This window comes from Pogona vitticeps, chromosome 1 (genome assembly GCF_051106095.1).
Source record: "Pogona vitticeps strain Pit_001003342236 chromosome 1, PviZW2.1, whole genome shotgun sequence".
NCBI classification, from domain to species: Eukaryota; Metazoa; Chordata; class Lepidosauria; order Squamata; family Agamidae; genus Pogona; species Pogona vitticeps.
Window position 1 is genome coordinate 318,659,688 of NC_135783.1, and position 16,506 is coordinate 318,676,193.

General features: G+C 40.8%; 2 protein-coding genes across 8 annotated transcripts in view; one reads left to right on the forward strand and one right to left on the reverse strand.

Moving 5' to 3' along the window:
• Positions 1-6,089, forward strand: part of LOC110079083 (acetyl-coenzyme A synthetase 2-like, mitochondrial) — a 27,138-nt gene extending 21,049 nt beyond the window's left edge. Inside the window, exons 12-14 of the mRNA XM_020793868.3 lie at positions 1,594-1,657; positions 3,122-3,243; positions 5,131-6,089. Of these exons, the coding sequence (XP_020649527.3) occupies positions 1,594-1,657; positions 3,122-3,243; positions 5,131-5,307 (363 nt within the window). The 3' untranslated portion in view covers positions 5,308-6,089. The remainder of the gene's footprint in view (positions 1-1,593; positions 1,658-3,121; positions 3,244-5,130) is intronic.
• ABCD4 (ATP binding cassette subfamily D member 4) overlaps positions 3,476-16,506 on the reverse strand; it is a 32,791-nt gene continuing 19,760 nt past the window's right edge. For 5 of the 7 annotated variants that reach the window (XM_078392622.1, XM_020793871.3, XM_020793869.3 and 2 more), the window contains 9 exons: positions 16,423-16,506; positions 14,659-14,861; positions 13,338-13,429; positions 12,310-12,346; positions 10,279-10,328; positions 9,418-9,470; positions 9,222-9,298; positions 7,762-7,877; positions 6,181-7,618 (listed from right to left, as the gene is read on the reverse strand). In XM_078392622.1, the coding sequence (XP_078248748.1) occupies positions 7,550-7,618; positions 7,762-7,877; positions 9,222-9,298; positions 9,418-9,470; positions 10,279-10,328; positions 12,310-12,346; positions 13,338-13,429; positions 14,659-14,861; positions 16,423-16,506 (781 nt within the window). In that variant the 3' untranslated portion in view covers positions 6,181-7,549. Of the gene's footprint in view, positions 7,619-7,761; positions 7,878-9,221; positions 9,299-9,417; positions 9,471-10,278; positions 10,329-12,309; positions 12,347-13,337; positions 13,430-14,658; positions 14,862-16,422 lie in introns of all 7 variants that reach the window. The other 2 variants (XM_020793870.3, XM_078392615.1) reach the window with 1 other exon arrangement.

Genomic DNA, 16,506 nt, shown 5'->3' on the forward strand with positions numbered 1-16,506 from the left:
TCTGGAAAGTACCAGGTTGCAAAATGTTGCCACGAAAAACAGACCCAAGAATCTGTTGAATTATGGGTTGTTGCTGGATCTGCATCTCTCTTGCCTTTGGCACCACCTGCCTGACTTGAAACATTTAAGAATGATGTCTTTATTCCAGTCAAATCTTCTTTTGTAAATGTAGTGGGGCATAAATGGCATGCACCTAAGTGCTACATTTATTTAATTTCTCCAGTCACAGAATATTTGTCAAGATAATGCTACTGAAACAGTGTTATCCCGCTTCTGCTCAAAACTAGCAAAAATTAACATCTTAATTTGTTTTTAATTTTACCTATATTTCATATATGCCTGTAATTTTAAATTGTGCAGTGCTCTGATACAAATAAAGAAAGAAATTTCAATTTGGTGAAAAATTGAAACACAACAATAGCAGGCTACAAAGTTCAGTAAGTAAAATGGGAATGGAAGATATTTAATCAGAAATGCCTCTAAGTGTATGTAATACATTTGTTTGCATTACTGAATAACTGCATTTTCTGTCTTTCTCCCTACTAAGATGAGTCAACTAATATAGCATTGTCATGATTCCACGTGGCCCATTTGTTTCACCAAACCAATAAGCTCACGCTACGTGCCCCTCAGCTGCCACCAGTTGATTTCATCAACATTAATGATAGATGTCCAGGCCATATGCCATTTTAAAATAACCAAATAGAAATTGTTTCTTGATATAGGTGTTGACAGAACAAGCAATGTTGTTCACTCCTAAACAAACATTCTTCTTTATCCACCCTCAACCACCATTCTCCCGCCAAAACTCCAAGACTCTCTCATTTCTCTAATTCTCCATATCAAAACCCTATCTCTATCTAAACTCCTCCTCGTCCTGCTGAGTCTCTTATACCTCATGACTCCGCCCCTTCAGCACTCCTATTGGCCTATGAATAGCATATGAATATTCATGACCTGAGCAAACAGCACAAGCATGTTTTGCTTGCAGAGGCCAGAGAGTACGGTGCTGCAGTGCAGGGTGTGTGTGTGTGTAAAGAAACACCTTGAACTCATTCAAAAGAGATGATACAACAATGGGGGGAGCAGCAGAGAGTATATTCCCAACTGGCCAACACTGGTTTCCTAAAAGTATTATCTCACAAAGTACATTGAGGTGCTATTTGAAAACCTAGTACTGTATTATGTTGACTTAAAAAATGGCAAGTGTAGATGCAGTGTCCCCCCCTCTCCAGAATGTGTCAATTCCGATAAAGGCCAGGAATTTAAAGGGCCACCTTCTACATACAGCCCGTCAAAGGCCCAGAACTATAGCAAAATAGTGCTCCTATCCTGCTCTGCCATCTTCTGCCAAGTAATCTTTTTGGCCTATTAGTAACATGGAATGTTACACTTCTGTCTTATACTATAAACCATAATAGCACTGTGTGGTCCACTTCTACTACTACTATTTTTAAGTTGCAACATAAATGGTATAAAAATGCTTAACTATCAGATTTTTCTCTTCCTTTTGAATTGGGAATAAAGTCAGATTTGGCTCCTGCCATTGTGCCAGCATCCTTGAGGTAAAATGTAGGCCTGTTTGTCTTTCAGAATAAGCATCAGGCTGTGGCAGAGTCAGCTGTGATTGGATATCCTCACAAGCTCAAAGGAGAAGGTGAGCCATGCAGTCTACCTCCTGGTGCAGCATATTTTTTAAAATGGTCTCTCCTTCACTGGGAATTGCATTGCATGGTCAGGGATTTCCAGCAGAGGTTTTGCTCGCTCACTGTCTCTGTGCTGCCTGCCTGGAAAGGGACCCATTCACGTGAGACGCTGCAGAGGACAATTAGTAATTGCACTGTACTTTGAGCACATGATGATAAGACAAGTGTCACTGAAAAAAACAATAACGCTGGGAAAGGCTTAATAGTTTGTCCTTTGGTGTTGAAGATGACTCTCTCCATCAGACTCAGATTCTAGAAAAGCTGGATAATTTTATCCCATAATGGAAACTACAGCTTTGAGCTTGCAAGAGCTGAGTGGGGCTGATAATTTATTTATTTATTTATTAGATTTCTACCCCCCCCCCAGACAGCATCTACTTGAGGCGGCTTACAAATATCATAAAATGTGATGGCAGCAACATTAAATTGGAAGTGACTGGACAGCGTGTAACAACAGCAACTGCTGTCATCAAGGACTAGTTGGAGAGAAGAGACACCATGCAGACCCCCTCTTCTGTCCATAAGCAGCAGCTCATTATAAAAAAATTACATGGTTTGGTAACCTGATTTTTGTCACATAAGTGTAAATGTTTTTACACCACCAAGTAATGTCTACTGAGATAATGAGACTTATTTTCCAGGTAAAGCATGTTTGGGTCATGAAGATTCTTCTCTCAGGTCATGAGGGCAATGGCATAAGTCTCAGGCCAGATGGGACAAATTCCAGATTATGGCATACAGCCTCCCCTGCAAGAGTGCTTGTGCAGGTAGAAGCCACCACATGGGCTTCCATCATGTGAGCTGGAGACTGACATTGCCTCTGCTACATCGGCAAGGTCCTGTAGTTCAAAAGCAGAGCCTGGCAATAACATGTCAAAAGTTATAGCTGACTGTAATGGATTTTTTTTACAACAGGGATGTAATAAGGCTGCATTCCAAAAGTAATGTAATTAATAAGTGTAAGGGATGTTACTATTTTGGGAAATGGATTTTTAACATCTTGTTATGTTTTCAAAAGTGTGCTGCTTCCATACTACGCCATAGTGCTTAAAGGTGGGCAGTGTACAATTAAATTATGCTTGCTACACATTTTCAGGGCGTTTGAAGCCATTTATTTCAGATGTTATGCCGTCCTCTCTTGCAAATCAAAGGGTTGTTGTTGTTGTTTTTTTAAAAAAAACAAAAGCAGGCAGGGAAAGGGACATTAACAGTAACAATTATTTGTGTAACAAGGTTCATAACAATTTTTTAAAACAGGTCTCTACGCTCTGTACGACTGCAGTATCAGAAGGGGCTCTCAGTTTCTAATGTACTGAAGTAACAAGGGATTCTGACAGGTGTTAGTAACATGCTCTCCTTTAATCTGCCCTTCCACATTTCCTGAGGCTGCTCTGCCTGGCTTCTCCTTCCCACAGGTGCCTATGCATTCGTTGTACTGAAGGAGGGCTTCAACCTCTCCCAAGAGAGCCTGGCTTCTGAGCTTCGGGAGCTTGTTTCAAAAGAGATTGCAAAATATGCAGCACCAGAATACATTCAGGTAACCATCTGTAACTTATTTTTGTCCTCTGCACCTTCTCAGCACTTTTTTCCATACAACCATCAGTGAGCACAAGCTTTCTGGCTGAATTGCTAGCAGAAAACAAGGCAGAAAGGGCTCCAACCAATGCTGCGTTATGGGTTGCTATATATGGACAAGGAACTAAAGTATTCAGGTCCTTCCACTCCCATTAGCAATTGACTCAGAGACACAGGAATCTATTTACTGTATATTGTTTGTGAAATATTTTATTAATTTTTTTAAAAAAGTGAGTGGGTTCATATTAATAGATACAAAATATGAAGCATGTGTCTATAATAGAATAAAACAGTATCAGAATACAAATACAAATACAAAACCACTTTTTTCAAGACCATACATTTTTAACAGTCCAAAGAGTGCCCTTAGTAAGCATTAGTTAACAGGAAATACATCCAGGGCATTTTAGAATAGCTTTCTCCAGCTTGGGGAAATATATGCTAGACAGCTGCTCTCAGAGTCTTCTGTTCAGTATAGGGCAGAGGACTCTGAGAGCAGAGTCCTCTGATGCCTTTTGCATGAAGCATACTTGATGCAATAGGTCCTTGATGCCTTTTGCATCAAGCATACTTGACGCAAAATGCATCAAATATGCTTGCAGCAAACTTTTTCAATTTAATTTCAATAAAAATATCTATCTGCAATATTCAGATACATAAGCATTACTTAGGGCAGTTTCAACACTACTTTATCAAAAGCCTTCTTGGAAGATGAGTTTTTTCAGCCTTTACAAACCTGGTGATCTCCAATTGTTTTGGATGACACCTACTAGCCCCAGCTAACATGGTGAAGGATCATGAGAAGAGCTGTCCAAAACATCCAGAAGACACCAGGGTGGGTACGGCTGCTCTCGAACCTCTGTAGTGCTGGAGCTTATAATCATATGATATGGTGCAGCTTCACTTATTTAGAGTTATTCCAATTTAAATCTTATAGTTTTTCCTAGCATCATAAAACTTTAGATTTGGAAGGGACCCCAAGGGTTATCATTCATGCCCATGCTGGAATTTCACAGCTAAAGCATCCCTGACAGTTAGCCATCCAACCTCTGCTTAAAAGTCTCCAGTAAAGGACAGCCCAATATCTCTGGAGGCAGTCAATTCCATTACTGGATGGTTCTCACTGTTAGGAAATTCTTCCTAACTTATTATTCCTAAATTATGCAGGGGATGGATAAAGTACATAGAAGGAAACTCTTTTCCCTCTCACACAATACCAGAACCAGGGGACATCCACTCAAATTGAGTGTTGGGAGAGTGAGAACAGACAAAAGAAAATATTTCTTTGCCCTGCGTGTTGTTAGTCTGTGGAACTCCTTGCCACAGGATGTGGTGATGCCCACTACCACCCCATGAAATTCGGAAAAAATGGTGTTGTGTTTCGTATATGCATGGAAAACCTATGTAGAGACTGAACTGATACACAGAGGACAACCACAAATGCACGAGATTGGTATCCACAGTTTCACTTATCCATAGTCTGAAAATATTAAAAATAATTTTTTTAAATCCAGAAAAAACTGTTTTCACATGTATTACCATAACAGACCACCAGATAAAGCCAGAGACCATGTTATGAATACTTGTTAGTGAAGGCTGCATAGCATGGTCCCTCTCACCCTCTAGTGGCCAGTTCTGGTAATGCACGTGAAAATATTTTTCTTGTCTTTTTCCATTTATCATGCTGTATATTGAGCATTCATTATCAACCATGGTTTTCCATATTCATAGGGGGGCATGGAACCTATCCCCAGCAGATATGGGAGTCCTACTGTATTCACTATTTTTTAAGTTCACTTTGTTGACATAAGTTTCCCAGTCTGACTTTTCCTTTCATTTTCTGCATCAGGTAGCTCGGCATCTGCCTAAGACCCGTTCAGGAAAGATTATGCGGCGGGTGTTGAAGAAGATTGTTGAAAACAAAGCAGATGAGCTTGGAGATCTGACAACCTTGGATGACCGCGAGACAGTGAAAGAGATCATTCAGGGGCACAAGCAAATTCTGGAGAAAGGGCAAGGCCGGTAGCCCAAGTGCTTCCTAGCTTCATAGGTTGGCAATGGCAGGCGAAATATTTTAAGGACATATGAAAAAGAGCCTTGGTACAGCAGAGGAAAGAACCACCTATTTCCGCTCCCAAAGTGGGCAATTAGCTGCCTTAGGGAAGTCCACACAATACAACTGTATTGTCATCTCACCTTCCCCATCAACTGGTATACAGAAGCCAGGAAAGAATCATGCTAATTTTCTAAGCAACAGCCCTCCCTATATTCATCATCATCATCATCTTAGAACTGCAGAGCTGGAAGGATCACCAAGTCCAGCCCCTGTCAAGAAGGCACAGTGGGGAAACGAACTTCCAACCTCTGGCTCTGCAGCCAGATATCTTAACCACTGAGCTATCCAGCAGTTCTTAGTCCAGGGGTAGAGTGGAATGGGGACACACATACCCATCTTTAGATCATAGACGGCTCCTCTCATGATCCCAATCTCCATTTTTTTAACAGGCTGCACATATCCTGTCCCTACTTTAATTATTACAGATGGAAAAAGGTGTTACCTGTAAATGAGAAGCTTCTGGGGCAACCACCAAAATCATATTTCGAAATGGGAAATTGAGGTAGATAGGTAATTGTTGAAGCAAACAGGAAAAACGTATACTGCTTAATATTGGACAGTAGATTGCTTTCGTTTTGAAACCATGCCCAGGTGACAGTGTGTGTGTTCCAAGTCTAATGTATTATAACACAAAGTTTAGAAGCTACTTTTTATAGCTTTTACCAATAAAGAAAATGACAAATAACAAAAAACTTCCCATTTGAACAGGCTTCCAAGAGTTGTCTATTTTGCACATGGCTTAATCTCAGCTATAGAACAAGAAGCTTCTGATAGTCATTTAGGTAAGATCAAGATGAATGTAGCACTTTATTCCAAATTTGGAGAAAAACTTTCAGATCTCTCCACCTGAAGCTTTGAGGATGGTTTTTAAAGGAGAAAGGAAGAGGAATTACAAACGGATAGAAGAGGAACACTATATACAAAACAGGGTTATTTTGCCTGTTGAGTATTGAAAGCCTTATCGTGTCCTCGTATGGATTCTGGACTTTCAAAAAATACAGAATACATTTTCAAATCTGTTTCCCTGACCGCTCCTTCTGTTTAATTCTAACACCATGGAACTACAAACATGCTCCCCCACCCCAAAAATGTAGGAAAATAATCTATACATACCCCAAATATTTTGTCTTTGTGTATAATCACAGATTCTCTGCTAGGAAGCTCCATGTCATAGCAGCTATGGGCAGATGACCTCACCTGCTTCTGAGAGAAACATGTTTCCTCATCTCTCTCCAAGAGGTTCATCTGAACTCTTCCATCAACATCTGTATCAGTTGCAGATATGAAAGCCTGTTTCCATACCTATCACATAAACTGCAGCCTTGCAAAGTTTTCATAGGACTGCAGCTGAGAGGGCCGTTGTCTCTCTGTGCAAATTAAACATCTAAAGGCAGGACATTGCCATGGTATGTAAGACAAGGTACTATCCAGGACTTTTTGGCTTCTTAATGAATGTTTGCATGATCTTTTATTCTTCACCTCTAACAGACTCCTCTGCTTAATTTGTATCATTCTAGAAATTCACTAAAAGTGAGCAACCTTGCCTTTTAAAAATTTTTGCCTCCTTTTTCCTCACTTCTAGTGAACGTCTAAATACAATGAATACACATTTGTAGTGGTGAAATAATTTACCCATTTGTTAATAAATAAGAACAGACTCAGTCCTTAGCTCAGCAGAAAGACAGCCTTTTCCTTATAGAGGTTCCTGCTCAGATGAAGAAGCTGAAATGAAACAAAATATAGGTGACACAGGCCAAGATGAGAAGAATCTGTGCCACATCCAGTTCTCTGGTGCCACATTTCAACGCCATGCAATGTTATTCTCCTTTAGAGTAAGATACAAAGATGGAAGAGGGAGAATTTTGTTCCTCATCTCTTGCTGACACTTTTGAGTAGGAGAAATAATGGTTTGGAGGTAATTTATAAAAAGTAATGAGAAGTTACCTTTCCCTCTTCCAGCTCCCACACACATACCTATTCTTTATACTGAAGGCTTTTGGTTCAGAAAGAAGCTTTGCTGGTTCTTGTTGGTGAGGTTCAAAATCCTTCACCAGATGACTCCTTTAAAGTGTGTTGCTGCTTCATGGCACTCTGGTAACAGAAGCCGTTTGTGGCTTTGACTGCATTTTTGTTGTTGTTCGTGATCAGCAGTTTAGTCTTTCTTGATTCTTGTTAGCTCCCATTTTCCGTCTCCACATAGCATCAAAATCCAACTGTGAAACTGAAATGCAATAGTAAAGTTCAAACTAACTTTAGCCACAGTTATCTGAAAAAGTTCCAGAGAAAGAAACTCTGCTACAAAACAGCCTCTTTGCTCCTGCAGTTCTGCTTGGAGAGACCAATCCTGCCACCACTCTTTCCTACCTTTTCCAGACTGCTGCGATGTCCCACGCTAATCAAAGTCATCCCCAGCTGGATGCAAATTCTGTACAGTTCACTCTCTGTCTCCTCTGTCAGTGCACTCGTGGCTTCATCCAGCACTGCAAGCAAAAACAGAAATCCTGTTGCAAGATAGTCAACACGGTCGTTTTTTTCCTCCTGCAAATACGAAGTTGGTTCCTCAGTTGTTTTAATTTAAAAGTTATTTGAACCAGAGCTTGGAAAACTACTGTTTTGACTTACAATTCTCAGTATCCATATGTGGCATGAGGAATTGTGGGAGATGCAATCCAAAAACAGCTCTTACTTGAATACTCCTAACATTGCCAAACCACTTTGAGAAAGTCTTCGCCTCCGAGCCAGCAAAAATTACCAGCCAGTCACGGATTTAATAAACAATCAATCCACGGAGATGGTTTCTATTCTTTCCTATAAGCATTAGAGTTTGAAAGATCTCTGAAACGAGGATTTCTTTTAATTCCACCACCTTTGGAAGTACCACTTGCTGAATGAAAACACATCAGCAGAAAAAAACGAGCAGAACTCAAAGTGGGTAAAACTTCTTCAACAGTAATAAACACAACCTGGCTTCATAAAAAAATGCCAGACAACATAGTTTAGCCTCCCTCAGTAAAGTGCTTTAGAGCCTGTTAGTTGATAGGAATATCTTGTCTCAGAAAGAAGTGGGCTTGTTCCCAAAAGCTCATATTAAAATATAGCAGTTAATCTTTAAGCTGCCACAACATTTTTGTCTTTTTTATTTTTGTTTGTTAGTTTTGATTTTGCCTCGCATTCTTACAAAAAGCAACTCATCCAAGGTGATCAACAACCTTTAGGGTGTGAATCTCACAAACTCTCACTCTTAGAGAGAAACAGATAAGAAAAACCCAGTCTTTCTTTGTGAGAGCTTCTCTCCCCAATGAGGGGATTCAGAGAAATCTTGTGAGATTTCTCAGAAGCAATGCAATCATTTTGTTTTCCAGGAAGAAATGACACATTACTCAAGATTACTACAATTCCTGCGCACAATGGTATATTTTCTGTGCAGGATTAACTGGAAATAGCATTGAACTGTGCAGAATCTGGCCATTTTCCAAGCAAAACAATGGGTAAAAATTAAAAGAAGAACAAAAAGGAAAACAAGAAATTCACTGATGCAAGGTGATGGCTCAGAAGGGAGTTTCAATGTAGCAAGACATGGAAGACCACAGAGGATGATAAAAATTGTGAGTACTTGTCACATCCGTAGATCAGCTAAACCAAGAGTGCCCACAGGCCCTTGCATAGTTTAGCCCTTCCAATATCAGTAGACTGCCAAATCAGTTATAGCTACTGCTGTGTGAATTACAACCTAGATTTGTCCCTCAAAAATACACATAGTCACAGGTGTACCCTTACGTAGGAGCCTTAGCCGTGTTCCTTTCTACCTAGATTCTTTTTCTCACCTGCATACTGGGGCTGGAGATAGAACAGCCGGGCAAAGGACAGCCTCTGCATCTCACCTGGAGAGAGAATATCATACCTGCAGCAAAGGTGGGAAACAGAATAAGCGGTGCGCAGAACCATCTTGCAGACCAGCTGCAGCTCCACATCTAACCAGACCATGAGCCCCACTGCCCAGTTAACAGGAAGCAATCTTACCAGTTCCAGTCCACTGGCTTGTCCAAGCCTCCTGTCCTTGCTAACAAGTCTGACTGCATCAAACACAGAAACACAGAAACAACACAGATGAACACCAGAACCTATTCCAGCCGCAGTCAACAGTCCTTGCTAAGGGAGACACAGGCAGAAAGACATGTTTCTCCTTCCTGCTTTGATCTAGCCTCATCCTTTGACATAATGTCATTCTTGTCATCTGGCTAATTCGTGCATGTTCTTTCGCATCATGAGTTTCCCCTTCTTCTTTCTTCTCACCATGTGTTGTCTTTTTTGATATGTACATTCAACCAAAGTCAACTTTAAGCCAGAATTCAGGCTTGGGATCATTTTAAAATGCAATTACCAAGTCACTGGAATGCAAGAAAGTCCATGATTTGAGCTACATTCATCTCTGTCCTGCATGTTTGGAATAGCTGGCAGGGCAGTGAGACTTTTAGGCAGACTCGTTATCTCTCTTTAGGAAGTGGCCACTGACATTAATAGCTCCTTTGTGGCCTTCTATAGCAGGGGTGGGCAATTGTAGCTGTCTGAGGGCCAATTTCTGTCCCTAGAATCATTTATACAGATCTTTAAAAACAGAAAAAGTAAGAATACAAGTGGCTAGTAGACCACTTCCAGTTTTGAAAAACAGGTATTTTTAAGACTCTGTAGATGGCTACATCTGAGTTATTTAAAATGTGAATCACTACTCCTGGAGGTCTCCTGAAATGGCAATTTACTCCCCCCTCGCCAGCAAAACCAGTCCGGGCTGGTAATGTATGCAGCTGCAAAGCCAAATTTACAGCAATTTCACTCCCCAAACTGGGGGAAATGAAATATTTATCTCATTCCGTAATTACTTACCAGCCCAGTCAGTTCCAGGAATCTCATTATCCTTTCATCATCTGCAGACCCTATGATGCAATAAATTACATTCATGAGAAGAGAATGAGGAGTAGAGGTAGCACCCTCTAGATAGATGTAGGGACTTGTGCCTCTTTGCCAGATTTCAGTTGAATATCAGGAAAAACTTCTTAACTGTTAGAGCAGTACGACAGTGGAACCAATTACCTTGAGGGATGGTGAGTGCTCCAACACTGGAGGCATTAAAGAGAAACTTAAGACAACCAATTTGTATTACTGCATTGAGCAAGTGGTTGGACTTGGTAGCCTTATAAGCCCCTCCCAAACTTCACTATTCTATGATGTGCACTGGCATTGTCCAAAGGATGCAATGGCATCTATGGTAATTCAATAGTGCCAACTGGATGGGCTCCTCCACCATATTTATAATGATAATCTTTGAACTGCAGAGCTGGAAGGGATCCTATGAATCATCGAGTCCAGGCCCCGTCAAGGAAGCACAGGGGGAATTGAACTCCCAACCTGTTGCTCTGCACCCAACAACTTAAGCCACTAAGCTATCCAGCACTGGAGAGCAGCAGGCTAGCCAAGGAGGGCCCAAAAAGCAGCTAGCACTCACTCATCCTCCATGTACAAACACTGCAATACTACTACCATCAGCGCCATTTGTTCAATCATTTTAATTGGCTGATTCTGTCTTTCTTTAACTTAATATCACATGATAGCTTATCATTAATTGCTATATTCAAAATACCTAAATGGTATAATGGGATTTGAAATATAGCAGTTTCCTTTGTTTTGCCACCGTGATGTATTTTCAGTGCTACTTTCTTGATTTCATTTGTCACCGCTCTGTTATCCATAAGTGTGAAGGATATTCATAAGACAAACAAACAGAAAAATAAGCAAACAGAATCTGCCACATAACATGATGACTTCTACGGGTCAACGAAGCACCGCATATCATTGTACCATTCACAGAACTTTGACTTCAACCTGTGTCACTTTTAAGCATAGCAGTGGTTCACTAAGACATAACAGTTATGTCCCATTTGGCTACATTTCCCACAAGGGCAGAGAATTCAAGCTGTTACATGCTTATGTGAGCCAAGAAGCTGGAGACCTTTTCTAAGGAGCTACCCTGAACGCGGCGTTCCTCAGATGTTCTGGACTACAGCTCCCATCAGCCCGAGCCAGCATGCCTGATAATTTCAAATGATGGGAAGTACAGTCCTAGGGGACGTGTCATCATTCGCTCAAAACAAATGACTTGATCTCCCTTATGCTCCTGTTTAAGCCTCCCTGAGATCCACAATCTAAAGTTCAAATGCAAAGAACCATTCTTTCATTTTGTACCATCCAGGTGGAACTCATAAAAGATACCACCTCTCTCCCTCCTCAAAACCCAAGGTATCCTTTGAAGATGGCAAATAGTCAAATACATCCTGTGATACTGTGGACGCAGCCAGACGGGGTGCTTAAGTTTGTAAAATGGGATAATTCCGAATGATTCCAATGAAACTTTCAGTTCCCACTCCTACAGGATCCATTTTCTTCCTTATATAGACCTACCGGTACTACAGAGAAGACCCCAGCATCAAAATAGAAGAATCACAATTAGGTTTCAATGTACTCTACATCTGAACATAAACTAATTTCAGCCTCCAGAAAACTAAATCTTGTGTTCAGAATGCAAAGGCACATACAGTACTTGTATGCATTCTGTTTGGCTTTTCCTCCCAAGTGCAAAATGCAAATTCTCCCAACCCCCAAATACACTTACAGCTTATTGTAATATTCCTTTGGTTTTACAGGTCCCAAGCCAAATGTACACACGAACGGACATTTTGCAGCCGTCCACATACTGAACACCACTTGTAATTAATATCCTGGTTCAATTTAGTTTTGCAGAAGGGAGGATCCTGCCAAAAGGAAGCCAAGAGGCTTACAATATGAATTGATGCCATGCAGATACACATTGCAACGAACAGGCCACAAAGCGTAAAATAAGGAACTGTAGTCTCCACTCACCTGAAACGGGATAGATTTCCTTTAAAGGGTATATCACCTGAATTAAATAAAATCCAACACAAATTTCAAATAAGAAGCAACACAGGCACAAAAAGGGTCAAAAACAAGTAAACATACAAACTCAGACACAATATTATTCTACTATTATTCATATTTTACATCCAACTAATCTTTATGCCAATGCACTTTGGAACTACTGAAGAGTACACACTCTTCATCAAAAGTTTCTACAAAGGAATCTGTCATCTTTGTATGTCTTCTGTATACCGTGTTTCCCGGAAAATAAGACAGGTTCTTATATTAATTTTTGCTTCAAAAAACACATAAGGGCTTATTTTCAGGGAATGTTTTAATTTTCTCATGTACAACTATCTACATTTATTCAAATACAGTCATGTCATCTTCTTCTGGTTGCTGCACAATGGTGGAGGGTGGGGTTTCCCTTAACCAGGGCTTATTCTTGGAGTAGGGCTTATATTACGAGTATCCTGAAAAATGATACTAGGGCTTATTTTCAGGTTAGGTCTTCTTTTCGGGGAAACAGGATAGTTCTTCAGTATATTATTTATGTCTTCTCTTTATATTATCTGGATGAGGTAAGATATTCCCCTGTTGAACTTTTAGTATGCTTAATCTTGGTTTTAGTTTTTCTTGATTCCTTAGATCTTATGGAAGACATACCTTGCCTCCCCTTTGAATCAATGGAACTTTAAGACAATTTGACTTACTAAATTCCTAAATGGGCCTACTCCATTTGCAACTTACTACACTAAGCAATATGATTTCAGCCACTGTGTCCCATTTAGACCACTTCTACATATTTCTGATTGAGAACTACTGTGTTACTTTTCACAAGGTAAATGCCACTGTCACTTGACCCTACTTAGTGGAGAATAAATTAATACTAATATTAATAAAATGCTCTTGAGTGGGCACCTACAACAGATATCAGAGACTTTCTTCAGAATTGTCCCTTTGAAAAGCCTGGGGGCCAACAAAATATTTCATCTAGTACCAATGTGGTTCACCTGTTCTCGCAGGGTCCCATCTGTGAAGAAAGGTCGCTGTGGCAAGATCACTACTCCATGGGGGCCAAAACATGTCAGCATGTGGACATCTCCTGCACAGATCCCACAGAAATAATCACATACACAGGGATATGAGCCCATATCAAATCAAGTTACTTGGATCTCTCACAAAGCGGTCACTTTGTGACTTATTCCAGCAGGCCAACCGAACTGATTCTAATAAGAACTACAATTTGATCATGGCTTTTCCCCTTCAATTTCCCTATCCCTGTCATGCCTTAAGGCAGGGGTCCCCAACCATGGGCCTCCAGATGTTCTTGGACTTCAGCTCCCAAAAATCCTGGCCAGCAGAGGTGGTAGTGAAGGCTTCTGGGAGTTGTAGTCCAAGAACATCTAGAGGCCCAAGGTTAGGGACCACTGCCTTAAGGGCATGACGGGGATAGGGAAATTGAAGGGAAAACTCATCTTTGCAATCCACCTTGGGTGCCTTTTTATAAGTGCTTTAAGTAAATTAAGTAATTAACACTTCACAATGTGATAATTTATCTTAACAGTTCCCACACCAACTTTTTAAGGTAGGCTTGTCTCATCCCCAATATTGCTGATTTTGAGTGTGAAGAAAGTAACTGAAGCAAACCAGCAGTGGTTTGTCAGCAGTGGATAATGAGAAATTCCAAAATCTTAAGTTGCAGCACTATACATATCTTCCTGACAATACATCTTGCTGATTTTTACAGGTACAGTATATACTATTACACTATTAGCTGCTAAAATATGATAAAAAGTAGTGAGAAGAAACGATGGAAACGAAATTCACTAGCTGTCACTTCTGTCTGTATGTATTGGCAACAGCCATGGCTAAACCTCCCTATATTTACTGCATGAACTGCTGGGTATAAGTGCTACACACTCATTCTGTCCAGCCCACCTATAGAGATCAAGATAAGCAATGACTCACATGCCCCCCCCAAAAAAAACATTATGTCACGCTGTGCCAGCACTGGAGTGTGTGACAGGCAAAAAGACATCACTCACAAGGTTGGCATTGACAATATACAAATGGCTTTCCACGTGGAGAGAACAACTATGCATAATGGCTGTAATCAGTATTAATATGGCCAGCACTCCTTTTTTTATATGTATATATGCTAGGTTTAAATGGGGCAAAGGAAAGTCTGGTACCTCTGCACAACAGCAGTAAGAATCCACTAACAGAAAAGACTACCTTTGGGTTCCTGATTAGTTCAAAGCATTCAACCATCTGCCATGCTAAAAGGGCAGCCGTTAGCCTAAGCAACAGCTGAGAAACCAATATACTCACCTTGTTTGGTTGTCCAGAGGCCACCGAGGATACGCAGCAAAGATGTCTTCCCTGTTCCAGTGTTCCCAGTAATTAATAGGTTGTTTCCCTGTGTAATCCTCAGGTTTAGATCCTTAATAAGCAGCTTCTCAGAAGGAGCTGAGACTGAGATGTCTTCCAGGAGGAAAGCTGTGTCACTTGAAACCATCTTCTCTCTCGAAACACTAAAAGGATTGAACCCAATAAAAAGAGAAGGTGAAAGAAACGTAAAAGGAGAAACAAGAAGAAAAAACAGAGCGTTTTCCCCCTCTCAACCTCAGGCTGTACAGATGCTTTGGCTAGAGTTTAGAAAATTTACTTTTTAAGAGTTACTATAACTCTTTCAGCCCCTAGCTGGAAAAATGGTACTGGGAAAAGGTAATTTTTCTAAGCCCAGGAATTGGATTGAATTGCTCATTTATTGAAAGCATTTACAAATTGCTTTTCTGCATATCAGAACCCCAAAGGCAATGTGCAATAAAATTACAATATAAAAAAAAATGTTTTTCAGGCAAAACTAAAAAGCTAAAGGCTTGATGGAAACATACAGGTTTTGACTGCCTGAAGAAAATTCAGAGGGATGGAGCAACCTGACTTTCCTTGGGAGGGAATTCCACAATTGAGAGCAAGGCAAATCTTATTTGCCATCAATAAAAAACTCTCAGGGTAGTGGGATATGCCTCAGGGCCTTACAAGTAGGAGGCAGTCTTTTATCCCCATCTCCAAGACTTGAACTCGTATCATCCTCAATCTTTGGCTGTGCTAGCTGAGGCTGAGAGGAACTGTAGGCTGAAACATTTGGAAGGTTCCTTATTGGGAAGACTCTCTTAAAGCACGTTAGAGAGTATATTGACAGCAGAGGCTCCGCCTTTCACTCATAAAGGACATTTACAGGGCCTGGAAGTAAGCTAAGTTGAGCCATCCAGACAACATAGAGGGTTCCTGCTCCTAAAATATAAAAGTGGGACCCAAAACAAAAACAGTCACAGAGTGTGTGGCATTTTGCTGCAGAAGTATGCCTCAGAGGTGCTGACGCTGGCCTCTATTAGGGAAAGTCTGCAAAGGCCTTTTATGAAGGTATGGATGGGATTTCTAAAGCTGCTCAACAAAACCTATTACATCCTCTTTGAATAAGCCTCTGACAATTTAAAACGATTACTGTATTCTAGAGAACCTACCAGCAGTCCAGTCCACAGCCCTGTCTGCACAAACTGCTACAGCTTCCAGACTCCACTGCTTATCTTTTGGACTTCTGGGCCTCCTCTGTCTGACTCTCAGCCACAATTATGGAGGACAAGGATGAACTCTTGCTTGGAGTGTTACACCCTGCAACTCCTCTTCACTCTTTGCCTTGCTAAGACTTCCCTCAGGTCTTTTATTTACTGTTGCTTTGGGAGCCTTTTGGCCATAGAGTAGGGGAGAAATACTTTAAATAATAATATTAACAAAGAAGGAACTGCAGCTCTGGACCTGGTGTGAGGCAGCTTCCTATAATCCTCACTGCTTACCCCACCATGGATGTTTCCAACTTTTTTCTCATGGGCTCATCATGGTCTAAATGCCAAAGCAGAGAGAGATTTAAAACAAGGAAGAGTCTGGGCTGCAAGATCTCCTCCAAAAAGATCTTGTCACCCCAGAAGCAAGGCGAAGATGTTCTGCTGAAATATGAATTGTTTTCCCTTTCCTGTATACAATGTCCAAGCAACATGCAGGAAGCTACCCTCTCCCATCTCTGGAGCTACTCACCTGTTGAAGTCCCATTCCGCCTGCGATTCACAGTCATTTTGTTTCTCGGAAAGTTTTAGCAGCATCTCCTGCAACTCCCCAATT